Source organism: Glycine soja, chromosome 20 (assembly GCF_004193775.1).
Source record: "Glycine soja cultivar W05 chromosome 20, ASM419377v2, whole genome shotgun sequence".
NCBI lineage: Eukaryota > Viridiplantae > Streptophyta > Magnoliopsida > Fabales > Fabaceae > Glycine > Glycine soja.
The window spans coordinates 41,549,646-41,566,975 of NC_041021.1; the positions used below are offsets into that span (position 1 = coordinate 41,549,646).

At 28.3% G+C, this 17,330-nt stretch overlaps 1 protein-coding gene and 1 long non-coding RNA gene across 2 annotated transcripts; one reads left to right on the forward strand and one right to left on the reverse strand.

Annotated features, from left to right (window-relative positions):
• Positions 1–2,714: 2,714 nt before the first annotated feature.
• LOC114401615 lies at positions 2,715–3,801 on the reverse strand. Its single transcript, XR_003664310.1, has 2 exons — positions 3,502–3,801; positions 2,715–2,955 (listed from the first exon to the last, which is right to left on the reverse strand). It is a non-coding gene; the product is annotated as an uncharacterized LOC114401615 (long non-coding RNA).
• An 11,623-nt stretch (positions 3,802–15,424) lies between these two features.
• LOC114403908 (non-specific lipid-transfer protein-like protein At2g13820) lies at positions 15,425–16,701 on the forward strand. Its single transcript, XM_028367132.1, has 3 exons — positions 15,425–15,856; positions 16,159–16,203; positions 16,374–16,701. The coding sequence occupies exons 1-3, from the start codon at positions 15,526–15,528 to the stop codon at positions 16,505–16,507; spliced, it is 510 nt and encodes a 169-aa protein (XP_028222933.1). The 5' UTR covers positions 15,425–15,525; the 3' UTR covers positions 16,508–16,701.
• The last annotated feature ends 629 nt before the right edge of the window (positions 16,702–17,330 follow it).

Consider the following 17,330-nt stretch of genomic DNA (forward strand, 5'->3'; position numbering starts at 1 on the left):
TTAGGTCAATCGCCTCCACACCAACACCCACCATAAGGCACACCACCAACAACAATGCAACGTATTTGTTTCCCATTTTCCTTCTCTTTTGCTGTTGTTGCTGTTGGTGGCTAATTCTTTGCTTTTCCCCCTTCCCTGCCCTTACTTTTGGAACAATGATAGGTATATATAGCTATGATCGAAAAAATGGTTCATTCGTGGCCACCAATAATGTAATGCTTTCGTTGCTATAAAAAATCACTGGAGGATTGGAAATTGGCTAATTATTCAAAAATAGGATTTGTTGGTTTTTTTTTTTATCTTCTTAATCTTGACCTCGGGCTAGGAGAGAGATAAAAGTAGAGGGCACGAGGAAAGAAAGGTCATGAAGATGACTAGAGGGAGGACAAAGATTATTCTTCACATAGTTGAAAAGTTAGTTACTAGTTAAAATTTGTGATCGTCGAAAGCGGGAAATTAATAAGTGTTTAACATAAAATAACATAAATTGATATATTTAAGTTTTTTATTTTATGAATATTTTTTTGAATAATTTTAATTTTAATTAATTCGAACTCTTATAATTTTTATTTAAATAACAATTATTTTAATTACAATTTTAATTATTATATATCATTATACTATTAATCTTATATTATATCTTTAAAAAAATCTCAATTGAGTTTAAAATAAAATAAAAATAACACATACTTAAATTGAAGTCATATTTTCATTGTGTTGATTGGTAGGGTTATCATTGCATATTTTTAACTGCCATTGCGTATAAGTATTACAATATCAATCGATTATCAACATTTTAAAATATAATGCTAAAACAATGAAAATATATGATTTAAATAGTGTAATGGTTGAAATAAATAGCTAGTGCAATATGAAAATATTAAATAATAACAATAAGAATAATAAAACTGTTATGAAAAAGATCAAAAGTTAAAATTGATAAATATTTTATGGATAAAAAGAAAATCAAGTATAAGAAATTATATGGTGATTATGTAATTTTGTAATTTCAATTGTGTAAAGAAAAATCTATGTTTATACGGTGAGAGAGTACATGGTTTAGAAATGACAAAAAAAATAAATCAAAATAGAGTTTGAATCCATGACCCATGATTAACATGAGAGACACTAAGCTAACTAGCTCGTTTAACATATGCATAATAGATATATTATGGGTTCTTGTAAAAAAATAGATACATTATGAGTTAATTAAGTTTAGTTCTTTAATTTTTTCATATTCTAATTTTGAGTCCCTCTAATTTTTTTTTCATTTTTAGTATCTTGTTTATTTTATTGCTTAAAATTAATCTCAAATATAAAATAAACGAGGGATCAAAAATGGATAAAATAAAGACTAATATAATATACTTTTAGTCATTTATATTTTTTAATATTTACTTTGGTCTCTAATTTTTTTAAAAAAATCATTTTAGGTCTTTATATTTTTAAAATGAGTCAAAATTGTACATGAAAAATATAGAACGCCTAATATTTCAACTAAAAATGATCACAAATAGTAAAAATTACATGAAAAATAAATTCAAAAAGTAACGGAAAATTGAATAATTTAATATCATGTTTTTTCTGATTGTTTATGAGACTTATTTTTTATACAATTTTTATTATGTTTATAATCATTGTATAAAGATTAGTTGGATTCCATAGTTTTTATATATAAGTGAATTAATTTATAATGAGACAAGTTTTCATTTGGGAGGGAGTGGACTTTGGTACCAAATGAATGTTTGAAGATGATGAGATAAATAGCACATACGATCACAATGGTAGAGCTGGGGGGAGGAACTGGACGAAGCAGTAGCATTTGGGAGGAGGGATGGATTTATGGATGATTGTTATGAAAGAGGGTCAAAGTGCTCACTTAGGTCAATGGGAGTAGTTTTGGTCTGTTATAAGGGCTTCGTGTGCTGCTTTTTTCTAATATAAACGGCACCTTGGGTTTGTTTTGTTTAATTTAGCAGCAAGTGACTAGTCTAGCAGGGAAGGATTCTGGTACATTTATTGGGTATGTTGGGTCCGTTTAAGTCCATGTGGGATACTATGGGTCACTATTTATCTTTTTAATTTGGCCTGATGTTTGATACATCTTGTGTCAAATATCATGGTCTTTTATGATCTATAATATATTATCCTTTGGCTTTCCAAGAAATGAAACAAGTTTTCACGTATCAAATATAATTAATAAAAAAAATGGTTCTATTCGTGTCCCAAATTCAAAAACAATTATTGTTTCAAAAGAATTATTTTCACTCTAAGAATATAAATGATTGAATTATTATTTTTTAAATAGACCAAACTGAATGTAAGAAAAAATATAATTAAGTAACTAAAAATGTATTTTAAACTTTTAAAAACATACAAATAACTTGTGTGGGTTTAATGATAACTGTACCATTAATTCATAATCAAATTTAATAGTCAATTATTTACACTTCCCACCCTCATATATATATATATATATATATATATATATATATATATATATACGTCTATATCTTTTTATATATAATCCCTCTCATATAAAAATGTGAGTGTATATATAATGTGTGTATGTTTCTCTCTTTTTGCATATAACTTTTTATCTGTTGGAATCCAACTAGGTATCATGGTTTACTCTTTATATATAACTTTTGAAATTTAACAAAGAAAGAAAAACAAAGGGTGTAATTGCTCAAAAAAGAAACAAGAGAATCAAGAATATTGATAATATTTTGATGGTATTATTATTGTGATAGTTAATAACAAGCAGAGGAAAGGAGGACAAGGACGTGTATAAAATGCATGTCCTTGTTCATGAGAAAGCCACGTATTAAAAAACTTGAGTAGGTGTATTTTTCCAATTGTGCTTCGCCTCTTCTTTCATCATTTATTGTTGAATCTTCCTTGATGATGTTAGTCCTTGCTCTTTTACCATTTGTCGTTGAACTGTTTCAGTTTCTGCATCATAGAGTGATAGATAGATATTTTAAAAATACAAAGTCAAGAAATAATAAATGTTGATAAAATTATACATAGATGTAAACGTAATCAATCCTTTCTATCTATATAAATTAGAATAATTATCTTAAATGGGAATATTTTATTTATTTATTATAATTTTTATATAAAATAAGTATTTATATTGTATATTACACAACTAAGATACTAGTTAATAAGAAATATTAAGTAAATAAAACAACAATGTGATCAATACACTATGTTATGTTATCCATCTTCATTCCAAGTTTATCATTCCAATTGAATTTTTGGTTTTTTTTTTAAAAAAAGCGTCATCTATAATAATGCCTTTTTTCTTTAACGATTTTACTATATGACAATGAAATCTAAACCCTAAAATGAAGATTAAAAAATAAATATTTTAATATTCAATATGATTTTCTTAGTAAAATAAGTCATGTTTTATAATAGTTTCTTACTCGGATATTCCATAGAGAGACGTGCATAAAAAATCACATATATATGGAAATAAATAAATTAACTTACTCTTTTGTGGTCCTATGAGTGCACATTTGATACCACAATTGAATATTGCACACCAACTGTTAAAGTCACTTTTGCATTCTTTGTCGATGCAAATACTTGCGCAGCTGACTTCTTTTGGTCTGGCATTAGCACTTCCAGCGATAAGGAACACCACCAACAACAATGCAACGTATTTATTTGCTGCCATTTTAGTTTGCTCCTTTATTTTCTTCTGCTGTTGTTGGTGGTTAATTTGTCTTCTCCTCCTTCCCTGACCTTAGTTTTGGAAGATAGATAGGTATATATAGCTACATAAATGGTTCATGAACCACAAATAGGGTCATGGTCTATTGATAAAATTCGGAGTTCTTGTTAGTTCCCATGTCCTAATTTTAGCCTAAGAAATTGGAAATTGACTAATTAATCATCTAAAAAGGTGGTTTTCTTCCACCTTTCCTGATTCAAGGCTAATTTGGCAGTGTAATGAAGTTGTCACGTGTCAAAGTGAGAGGCAATATATGTTGTAAACCTAACTTGGTAAAAAAAAGCATAACCTTTTGCCCTTTTTTAGCAACATAATAGTTCATGAACAACAAACAATGCCATGTTTGTTGCTAAAATTTGAGGTTCTTATTAGTTTTAGTGTCCTAATTTAAACATAAGAAATTCTAAGTTAATTAACCTATCTATCTAATTATTATATAAAAAAATAAGGTTTTTCTTACAACCAACTACAAATTAAGCAACGTATTTGTTTGCCAGCTCGTGATGACAATTTTGTCATTCTTTTGTATCCTTCCAATCTATAGATACAGAACATTCATCGTGCTACATCTATATATTCATTTTTTACTCCACAAAAAGAATTCAATATTTATAGTTTTACAAAAGAATTGTGATTTGTGATGGTCCGAAATATAATTTTTAGAAGCTAAAAACTCCTACAAATATCTTTTCGGCGTTTACAAGCACTAAAAACAACCTTTAGCTAATATCGGTTGACTGCTAGTATTCTTGCAAGAAAATAATAAACCGATACTTGTGGTTGAATCCGCCCAAAAATGCATTCTTACTCTTTTTAAACTTGGCATTAACTATAAAAAAATTACTAGCACTGAAATGATCAGCTAGTAAAATCAAGTTAATGCTAGAAAAGAGTATATATTTATACTTTTTTCATAAGAACAAGTTGTTTTATGACCGCCAATAATTGTCTACAAAATATTTTTTGATAACATTTTGCAACTTAATATTATATTTTCTTCCATAGTATTCATCTAAAATATTACCTTTTGAATTCAACTTAAATACTTTTAAGTAATATTATTCAAGCTACATTTTTTACTTGTTAAAATAAACAACATAATTGATCAAACTCAATATATGGTTCCATTATGTTCATAATAGTTGAACTAATCAATATAGTATCCAAATCAGAAAAGTTGTTTCCAGAAGAAAAATATGGAATAAATTATTCCCCTTGAAAGATAGTGTTCATAACCAGGGGGGCCTGAATTTGACCAGCTGTTAATAGTAGAAAACTTTACAAAAACATAGATTCAAACTACTGACATAATCTTCAAAGAAAGATAATTTTGTCCAGTTGAGACTAAAGTTTTTAAACAATATATAACTAGCATTAGATAGTTTTATTAGAAATTAAAAAGATAATTAATATCTTTAGGAACACAACAAACTTTATAAAGCAAAAGTATAGCTGAGGGTGCACCTCCTCCTTTTTCTTGCAAGCCTTGTACATTGCTTCTTCTTCTTTTCTTTTTCTTTTTTTGTATAAAGGAGAGCAAACCTCTAAGAAACCTGTCTACATAAACGAGTTGATGGTATGGACTACAAAATCTTGGCGTCCCGTTCAATATGGTTAAACTTATAGGCTGGGCATGACCTCTATCTGTCACAAAGTTAGCCTCTCTATAAATATGTCTAATGTGTACATAACCATGTGTATGTACCAAAGTTCTTATCCTATTAACAATGGTAAACTGGGGAATGAGAAGAATTACAACCTTTCTGAATAAGGCCCACCGCATTTGTTAAATCGCATTCAATGAGATTAGAAATCATCCTTTCCTTTATATTAGTAACAACTTACCTGTTGACCTATATTGATTACAAAGTTAACCAATGTCAGTATAGTGAGATAATTAACTAGTATTTTCAAGTAGAAAATGGACTTGCATGTAAAGTTTGTGCTAAACCATGTTGGAGCATTCCCCTAATTGTAGGTATGTTCCATCGCATGATAGTTTGTTTGCATTTGCATCTTTGAAGGAAAAGTGCTTCTAAAGTGCACCTATGTACTAGAAAATCTTATGAGACATTTTACGTCCCCAAAAGCAACTTTTTCCATCTCTAAGCTATTCAGAAACAGACTTAGAGACAGTGCCTCATCCGTTTTGGATCTGGGCGTCTTGGAATATTTTGAGACGGAGTTTTATAGTCCGACTTAAATCAAATAAGAAAAGTCATATTTAGTCTCTGTTAAAGATAGAAAAATCCTTCTTTACCGTTATTTGCACGTCTCTGACTAGAAAGAATAAATATTCATTTATGATGACACTAATTATATCCGTCTCTAAAACTGTGATGGCCTGTCTCTAATCAGAGACAAATATAATTCCATCTCTAAACATGAATATTTATTTTTACAACTATATATATATATACCTGTTTCTTTTTTTTTACATAATTACCCAATTTTTTTAAACTTCCATTAATGAAAATCAATCCTAGTTTTTAAGCATCAAATAATTTAAATTGACACTTGTTAAATAGACATGAAATTGGGAAAATAACGCATCAATAACAATAAGCTAATACCATTAATAGGAAGTCAAGATAAATCAATGACACTCTTAAGATAAAGCAACCACACTATATATATTCTAAATGTAATTTTCCCTTGACAAAAGTAGTAATAGAAAAATAACTAAGCCCAAACATTTACATACTACTATCTTTGGTTCCTAGTTTCTCATTAAGTCACTCATTTGACATCCACTTAGGCCTGGGCAATAGCTTGTTGGTACCCTATGAAAAGATAACACAAATATTATATTTTTTATTCTGTAAACTGAGTTAAAAGATGACATGATCAGAGGGAAACTAACTTTTTTATGCAAACTAATTTTACTAAACATAGCCACAACACAATCCTTAATAGCCAAAATCATTTGCTTAATTATGAAGCAAACTATATACAATGCCGTGACAGATTATACATGCAAATCACACAAAAAAATGAAGTACAAACTCATATAATTGCTAATGGTAACCAGCTGAAAGCACATGCCATACAACACTAAAATGGTATGCTCTCAAATGAAGCCTGAATAAGGAACAGGTTTAATTTTTTTCAACCTTATATTGTATGCACATACGAAGCAGAGATTTATGAAGAAGAAAATGCTATTTACAATGCCAAAACAGGTTATACAAGCTGATTTTATTGAAATTATTTGGGCATTGGAGACTCGCCCAGTCGTTAAGGATGTGCGAACAAAATAGCTAACTAATCAACTGTTGCTAGTTAGTTAGGAGACTTAGCACGGAGATAAGAAAGCAAGGTTGGACTACTATAGTTTACCCTAGTAACTTATATATGCTTCTAAAATTTGTTTCTTTTATTATTGTTTCTAATATCTTAATTCCATCTTCTGATAAAACTGTCTAGAATTAATGAAGAAAATTACAATGATATGTTTATTAAAAAATATAATTACATTTGGCTAAGTCCACAAGAGATCAATCAAAATTATTCATTACAAATGACCAGGCATCCTCACCTAAAAGATACAAATTTGGAATGCTTCATGCTGAACTTGGTTGTAATATATTTTTTCCTAGAATACTCAACCAAGTGAAGGAAATGAATTAGGGGATTATTTTAACTCACTACACATATGTGACTTTTAACAATATTTTTTTTGTTTAACACTTAATAAAAATGTTGTTAAAAGTCTTTGGTCACATTCAAAAAATATTATCAAATTATAAATAAATATTACTAATATGTTTTTGCGACATTTTATTTAATGTTATATATGATTCATGTTGCTAAAACCTAAAAATATCAAAAAATAAACTTTAACAACATGAATTATACACAATATTTGATAAATGTTATAAAAATATATTAATAATATTTATTCATAATTCTAAGGATTATGAATCAAGGGCTAAAAGGAACACACATTCCCGGGGGGGGGGGGGGGGGGCACAAATCACTCTCATCAACATGTACACACATTTTTTTTACTCACTAAGCCCAAATGTCACCACACTAACCGTGTGATCACCGTTATACTCACTAAGTTCATATGTCATCGCGCTAAGCACGTGATCAACACTGTACCCACTAAGCCCAAAAGTGCACGCTTAGCGTGAGGTCACGTGAATTTTAAGCTACCTTAGACCTATAAATAGGAGTAGAAAGCAAAGGAAAAAGACATACTGAGACTCAAAGCTCTCTATTGAGTACATCCAAAGCCTAAATATCTCAAATAGGAAAAATCCTTTTCTAGAGCCATTATTTCCTTCTCCTCCTTTATCCGTCTCTTTTCTTCTTCTATCTCATCAATTCCTAAAGTGTAAAGTCTCTCATGACAATGAGAGGCTAAACCCCCATTGTTGGGAGTCTAACTATCAACTCTTGTAATGTAATTCTTCAGAACTATCTATTTAATGCAATTATGGTTTTTATTGTTCTTTTCTATACTATATTGTTATTGATTGTGGTCTGATCACCCATATTCAAGCATCTGTTTAGGAAGTAATGCATTGAAAAATGATTATTTTTGGCAAAGAACATCTGAATGAAATCATGTCTAGGAATAGAGTGATGTTCGTTTAGCCTATTTCATGCATCTTTATTCTTAATGTGATTTACTATTTTATCTTTGCAAAGAAATTTAAGAGAGAAAATAGATAAATTAGGTTCTTCATGTAGGAAAATAAAGATAGAGTATCAGAGTAGATGCGGGTACAAACTGGGATAACATTAGATAGAGAAAAATTATTAAGATTGCACACAGGTAGTTTTGGGATTCTAGGTCCTGACACATTTACATTCTGAATTCATCTCTTACATTCAAATTATTGCTTGTTTTTCTTGTCTTCTTATCTTTTACTTTTCCCTTTAAATTTTCACTTACAATTCTTTATCTCTTATATTGCTTGAAAATTGAGTTTGCACCAATCTAAGTACAAACAAAGTCTTTGTGAACTTGACATTTGGACTTCCATTTACTTTATTACTTGTGAAAATTTGATATACTTGCCAGTGAATTAACAACAATTGATGATTTTTACTTTTTACACCAGTTGCATGTAATTACAACTGATGTACAAAATTACTTTTTATATCAGTTGTAATTGCAATCAATGTAAAAATCAATGCCAAGTCAAAATCACTCATCTCTTACAATTTTCAACATCACCTAGTTTGATATATAATTTTACGAAAACATCTAATTTGGTAAACAAAATCAAATATAAGATATAATCAACTCTAATGACCACCAACACCAAGGGTATTGATAACTGTAAAATTTGAGTTAATTTGATAGTCAATTTTGACTAAGAATGAGTACAATTTCTTCACTTTATCGTTGTTTTTAATTAAATAATTAAGAAATTAATATCATTGTAATTTTTTACCAACATGAATCAAAAGAAGAAAATGTCAAGTGCTTTGGAGGAAAATTGATACAAAAACGTGAAAAAAAAACCTTGAAGAAAAAGTTGAAGATTGGAACAGTCCGCTTAGTGCGCAAGACAGACCCAGCATGTCTCCTTGCTTAGTGGTCGCTCATGCTTAGTATGAAGAAGACCACGAAGAAGTCCAAATGCGCGCTTAGCGCGAAAGCCTGCACTAAGCGCAAGGTTGCGTGAAAATTAAACTACCTTAAGCCTATAAAATGAATAGGAAGCAAAGGAGAAAGACCAACCCCGAGACACCAAGACTCAGAGCTCTCTAATGGATACATCCTGAGCCTAAGTATCTCACAAAAATATTTTTCTCTCAACAAAGTGACTTTGTTTCACAATCTCTATTCTCACACACTCTCTCTTCATGTGTATCTTCTTCATTAATTATTTTCTCTATTTATAGTGAAGATTGTCATCAACTATAATAAATAAGTTCTTTTGGAAATTGAAACAAAAACAACTTTCAATGGATCCATTCAAATAAGTTTCATCTTGTAAAATATAATATTTCATTTTGTATTTAAACCACCTAAAACTTTGTGGTAAAAATTCAATTTTTACTATGCATTAAATGCACCTTATCTTTTGGCTTAAAACTCTACAATAATATTTATACATATTTTTCCAAGTAACCTTATCCATGCATCAAATGTATACATATTATCCCCATGAAGTCAAACTCTTGTAATGTAATTCTTTCCTACTATCTATTTAATGCAATTCCAATTTTTTTTGTGCTTCGTGTTATTGTTTATGGCTTGATCACCTATTTGCATGATAAGTTTTAGGGATAGCGTTGAGAAACGTTATTTTCTAATAGAACTAGGGAAAGACATCTAAGTGAAATCATGACTAGGAATAGGATGAGTTTGTTTAGCCTATTCATGCATATTTATTCTTAATGTAATTTACTGTTTTATCTTTGTAAAGGAATTTGGGAGAGAAAATAGATAAATTAGATTCTTTCACTTGAGAAATTAGGATTAGAGTATCAGATGCAGGTAAAATTTTGGATAATATTAAATAGAGAAAAATTAATAACATTACATCTCAAATAATTTGGTATACTAAGTCTCAACATATTTATATCTTAAATTCATCTTTCACATACGCACATGCACACACATAATTCCGACTCCTCCAAAGCTCAATTGTTGTTTTGATGTAAACACAAAGCCAAGTTCACCGTAGAAAAAGGGCATTGGGTTAATTTGAGGTAAGTTGAGTTTTATGTTAATTTGGGAGAGGGAACGTCAAGAGAGCTAAAATTTTGGGAAAGGGGAAGTCTTTTACTTTTAATAATAACTATTATTGTTATTATTATTATCATATCATTTTTCAGAAATAAAAAATATCATGATTTCAAAAAATAACTATTATAATATGTAGTCAATTCATCAAAAAGATTAACATATATAAGTGAGTGTAATTTTTTTCATAACTAAAAAGTATATATCTAAACTATAAGGTATATGATGTATAAGTGCATGTGTATAAATTTTAATTTTTTTTTCTATTATCCATTAGTGTAGAGTCTCAAACTCCAGAAAAGATAAAAAAAAATACAGATTTATAAAATTTAGTATTTTAACATGTGTATTGTTCATATAAATGTTAATGTTATACAACTAAAATTTATAATAAATATTTTTGAATCTATAAATTATATTTTAGATTTATGATGAATAATTTACATTATGATAAATTTATTTTTTAATAATTGATTATTCATTTTAGAAAATATTGAATTCAAGTTAGAAATAAAGATATTGAAAGAGATAATAAAAAGTAAGTTAAATTGACATTAAAAATATATAATATCTAATTAATATTCATAAAATACATTGTTGTGGATTCATTAGCTTTAATAATGATTAATTTCTATCGGTAAATTTGATTGATTATTTTTAGTGTATGTTTTCTTTCAATCATTTTTTTCATCTAGAACACTCGGATCCAGATATTGCTTAACAAAATAAGCACAATTCTATTTGAACCAATGACATGTTGGTATATACATTATTAATTCATTAGAATTTAAAAATTATATATTTAAAATGAATTTAAAAAATTCAAATAATGTATATACATTCTTATATAACAATAAAATATATTGTCAACAATTGATAATATTTTTAACCTATAAAGCAAAATATATTACAAATTAATCATCATAAGAGACTTTGCACATTATTTAAATAGTTAAAAGTGATATTACAATATAAAATTTTGATATTACTAATAAAATATCTCGTCTCTAAGATGTTAGAATTAAGAAGAAAAAACATCTAGAGACGAATTCAAAGATGGATGATGTTGTCATGGACTTTTTCCTTCTGCAAAATCTGTCTCTAACAATAACTAGCCAATTTAGAGACCAAACTTCAGATGAAATAAACCAGCAACTAACCTATCTGTCTCTAAATACCGTCTGTGAGACAAATTATTTGTTTCGTCTCTGGTTATTAAATTTGTGTTAGAGATGGAAAACATTCTGTCTCTATATTCAGTCTTTATTTCAAATTTTTCTAGTACTCTTGGTCCCTGGAATGCCACTCACTACCAAACTTAAAAGAATCTTATTAATTAGTATATTTAGAATATTGATTAAGAAACTAAAATAGAAATATTTATTGTAAAAGTTAAAGAAAATATATAAAAAATTATGAATAATACAAGGTTACACATCTTAATAAAAATATTTCTCCTTTTAAATTTCTTAACCAATATCTTAAGAATATAAACTACCATTTGTCAACTTAACAAATGATACAAAATAATGTTACTGATAGCATACTTGTTTCTTAAATATTTAATGAGTTTTGCTCGCTGGAAACTGTACTTTAGTATGATTACCAAGAAATTGAATGGTGAATTAAAGTTATCTTCTCCATACGATAACTTTAATTCAATCTTGGAATTCACATACGAAAGAAAATCCTTAGATGAATCGCTGCCTTATAGCTAGTTTCTACTTTTCTTTTTATTAGCTGGAAAATTAACTTAGCATTAATAATATTTAGGGAATAAATTTATTTTAATAGTTTATATTAGTATTTTCTATTTCAAATAATAATTTTTAAGATGTTAACTTTTAATTTTAACTTCTTATAATATATTCATAAAATGCATAGACTTGTTCTCCATAGACAGTTTTTAAGGCAACCATAGATAGATATTCGAAAAAGTTAAGCGGAAGAATGAGAATGATAATGATTTAAAGGTATAATAATATGATGTACCAAATATTTTTTTCCCAAAATCACCCACGAAGGCACAAAACAAGATCATTCAACTTACTTTTTTTTGGCAGGAAGAATAAAAGAATTAAAGTATATATATATATATATATATATATACACACTAATTCACAATATTAGTATATAATGTGAGAAATAATAACCAACCAATATTCATACCTCAACAAAATTAAGTACTTCAGTTTCCACTCTTTTGATATATACAACCCCCAAATGTGGGGTCTGAAACGCAACAGCCGCACGGGAAAGAATATATATATATATAAAGTACGTCTTCACAAATTATAAGATATATATGGCAAACACACAAGCTAGTAGTATTTGAGAAGAGCAAAATGTTATTTAAACCCCTTTGAGAACTAAGAGTGAGGCATTTCAAAATTAGTCAGAAAAAAAAACTTTTAAAAATATTAAAAGTACCAAAAACATAGTTTTTTAAAAAAATTACTCGTTTGTTTCCGGTAATTGTTCACGCTTTGCACTTTAGTAAGTAAATTACATTTGTATTCTCATGTTTATTTGGAGTACTTTTAAAAAAGATATTCTTAGGTATTACTTATTTTTTTTTCAAGTAATTACAACATGATTTGCTTCATTTTTATTCCGACCACGTGGGTGGGTAAATTGTATTTCCATGAGAATGTGAAAATTTGGTTTTCACCCACTTATAACTTTCATTTTAACTCTTATTTTTTATTTCAATTATTTTAAATTTAAAAATATTCTTAGGAATGATAATTAAATATAAACAAACAAATTTTTAAATATTTATTGGAATAACATTCTTAATAATAATAACATTCTTGGAGATATCACACCTTGAAACAAAGGCTCCTTACGTACATCTCCAAAAGGAATGCTTAAATGAGTTATTTAAGTTCAAGTAATGTTGCTTAACAAATTTTTCATTGAAATTGATGACTTGATTGTGTTGTTTATATAAATAATTGTTGTTTAATTGATTATTACTAAAAAAATTATTTTAAATTTAAAATTTAATGTAATTCAAATTAAGTTTTCAGTACCTTAGCTATTGAAGTGAAATATTATGTAAAATTCTTAAATTTATGTTATAGAACTTATAAATTTAAGATAAACAATTTATTTAAGTGATTTTACATTATAAATGTTATAAAATTTATTATTAATTTTTTGTGTATGCCATTAATTGCAATTAAATACTATTAAAATTTTTGAAACGTGGCAACGTGGAGTCTAGTTGTGTTTCATGCGGCTTGATGAGGTGCCAGATAAAAAATAAAATTACCTTTTTTTCTAACAATTGTCTAAACTTTGTGTTTTTGTTCCCATACCTAGAAACTCAAGGTTTTAATCCCTACAAAATAATTTTTTTATGTTTTAGTTTTTGTCATCAATTACTAAGTGACTTCGTTATCTTTAGGTGCTCTAACATTATCATAGAAACAAAATTGAATATGTAAATTTGCCAAAAAATTTCTAACAATTGTTAAATATATAGTCACAAATTGGAGTATATTAGTAGAATTAAATGGTATATTTATATTTTTCCTCAAATTTAATTTATTTACATAGATTTTTTTTTTTTTTGCTTTTGATTTATATAGATAGATAGATTGAACTCTGAACAAAAAAACAAATCAACGCTGCAGAAGAATTTGAAATTTTTAATGATGATATTTTATGATTTAAATATGTAAAAAATATATAGTTATTTATTTTAAATAATTTAGTTAAATCAGTTCAACCAATAACTCTGTTGATCAAACCAATAACGACTCGTTAACCTTTTTCATGCGTCCAGTAAAAAAAAAAAAAAACTTTTTGATTCGTAATAACTCGTTAATTTGATATTTCCATCCAGTTGATAATCACTCTGAATCTGAGGTGATGATATGGTTTTAAATATCTATATTATTAAATTTGAAATTCTTTAAATTTTTTATTTTATAATATAAGGTCATTAAAATACATCATAATTGTCCTTCTGTTGCAACTTACAAGAGACATTTGCACACCATGATTGCAAGAGAATTAATTAATCGAGAATGCTTTGCTCAATTTCTCCGAAACTGCTTAATTACGTCTGTAATGCGACATCCTGTCTTCTCTTTGACGCAGTTCTCATCCCACAAATTTCTTCTGTTCATATCGATTTCGGATCCCCAAATTCAACAGATTAAGCGTAAAAAACACGAAGTTAGTTTTATTGAGTCATATTTCAAAGCCCATGCTTGTATTCTCACTCAAACTTAACTAGTGACTAACACGTCCACAAATTATGTTCTTCCCTCCCCGGATGTTATAACCCACTCATTTTTAAAATAGCTTGTGACCACACTGCTGCAAAGTATTAAACTATAGTCAAACTGATTTTAAATAATATATAAAACAATATTATAATCAAGGAGGAATTAAATTATATAGTTAACTTTAATAATTATTATATTATTTTTATAATTTGATTAAAAATGTGATTTTTATTAATTTAAGAATTATATCTAAATATTATCAAAATTGTCTATGTCAAATTTTATCAAAATTAAATAAAAAATATAATAAAATATTTATATTTTAATATATTTTAAAATATTTATATTATGTTGATTTTGAATTAATAAGAAATTTTATATAGGTAATATATTATAAGAAACTTCTAATTTAATATAATTTGATTTCTCCTCATTATAATTTTATAATATTAAAAATTAAATATTATTATAATTTTTCTTAATTAATTTAAATCAGACACTAAATTAATTCATGTATTTTTCGATCAAACCGGTTAGCCTAATTTCTATAAAAGTTACTTGGACTTTTTTATGAAGGTTAAAGGGTTCAAATGTCCGCGTTTGAACTTTGAACTGCTTAAAAAATACGAAGGTGCTACCAAATCCCAAATAGACCTCATCTGATTTGAGAGTTAGTAGTTCACCAACATAAACCAACCCTTTATTTTATTATTTTTTTGCCTCAATATTCTTTAATCCCTATAAAAGCCCGTCCTTTCCAAACCGTTATACCAAACACAGCTAGCTAATTAGTCACATATAGACGATATCTTGTTCGAATTATTGGAATGGCAGCACAAGGGAAAATGGAGATGGGTGTGGTTTTGGTGGTAATGATCATTAGCATGATGTGTGTAGGGGCTAAGGCACAACAATCAAGTTGCACAAGTGCGTTGGTGAACCTGTCACCGTGCCTAAACTTCATAACGGGGAACTCCTCCACCCCTTCTTCTGGGTGCTGCACACAGCTTTCCAGTGTTGTCAGGTCACAACCACAGTGCCTGTGCCAGGTTCTTAACGGGGGAGGATCTTCATTGGGAGTTACAATCAACCAAACCCAGGCCCTGGCTTTGCCTGGGGCTTGCAATGTGCGGACCCCACCCATCACTCAGTGCAATGGTAAGATAACAAAGTTTATTCTTAGATCATCATATGAGCCAAATATCAAATGAGTCTCTAATCAATTAAAATCACTAAGGCAAAGTTCAAATTAATCTAAATCTAATTCATATGAGTAATCTTTACATATCATGTATCATATATAAAAACAAAAGTGTCATTAACATTTTTCATTAGATATTATATCTATATTTTTCTATCTTTTTGCTCGAGATGTCGCCTAGCATCTGGAGTTCACAAATAATTTTTCAATTCATATATATCTTGGTGATAATTAATTTGCATCATGTGTTTGTGTACAGCTGCTTCACCAGTGGGATCTCCTTCTCCTAATTCGGATCCATCAGGTATGTACATGAATGTTAATTCAACAAGTTCAGGAAGTGTGATTGAAGGGAGAAAGAAAACTCTTTGACATTATAACAAATAAAAAAATAAGACTAGGAAAGTGATATTTACGATCCAAGTTGTCCACGTACAACGTTAATTACCCATTCAATTTCACATTAAATTGCAGGAACCGGATCCACAAACGTGCCAACCACAGATAATGGCTCCTCTAGTGCAACTTCCGTCAAGTTATCGATTCCTCTGATGTTTTTTGTTCTTGCAGCAACATATGCTCCAACATTCGGAACACTGATTCTTTAGTACGTTGGCCTCCCATTAAGAATTATATATATATATATATATATATATATATATATATATATATTTGTTATTCATGATTGTCGTTTTATATATGTTATTCATATTTGTGATCTGTCTATGGTTACATAAATTTGTATTGTGGAGAGATATTACTCCCCCTTCACTAATAAATATGGATTGTACTTTGTTTTTTATCTTTAGGAAAATAATGACATATGTTTACAATAATTTATGTATTTTTATTCAACTTCAACTAAATTAGACTCTCTTGACGATTGAACTTTATTTGCTATTACATTCTTACTTTAACATATATATTTAACTTCTTAACGTAAAAAAAAGGTTAAATGACACATGATTTCTTATCTTATTTTTTTTTGTTCAATTTGATCATTTATTTTTTTAAAAAATCATTTAGTCTTTTATCTTTTTGAATTGATTCAAAATGATCGTTTAATATCGTTAATGAACTAAAGGTATTGACGGCTAAAAATCACCACAAAATATAAGGTATTTTTTTCTTCATCTTCTCTTTTCTCTTCTTCTTTCTTCTCATTCCTTGTCTCTTTCTCTATAGATCTCTCTCTACTCCCACATCCTTCCACTGTGTGTCAACCTTCACCTTCACCTCCAGTATTTCCACACCCTTCGCTAACATCATGTGTCTGTCTCCTTCCTTACCATCGCTACCTCCCTCTATTCCCCTCTTCCTAATGTTGTTGGGATTTTAACTCTTTTTGTTTTTCATATCCGCAATGTTCACAAATCTAGGGCATTTTATGCATTTGAATCTTCGTCTAGAATTTGTTGTCTCCAAACCTTG

Coding starts and splice junctions, on each gene's coding strand:
- LOC114403908 (XM_028367132.1), top strand. CDS start 15,526: ATGGCAGCACAAGGGAAAATGGAGATGGGTGTGGTTTTGGTGGTAATG. Junction 15,857..16,158: donor ACCCATCACTCAGTGCAATG/GTAAGATAACAA, acceptor GTTTGTGTACAG/CTGCTTCACCAGTGGGATCT. Junction 16,204..16,373: donor TCCTAATTCGGATCCATCAG/GTATGTACATGA, acceptor ATTAAATTGCAG/GAACCGGATCCACAAACGTG.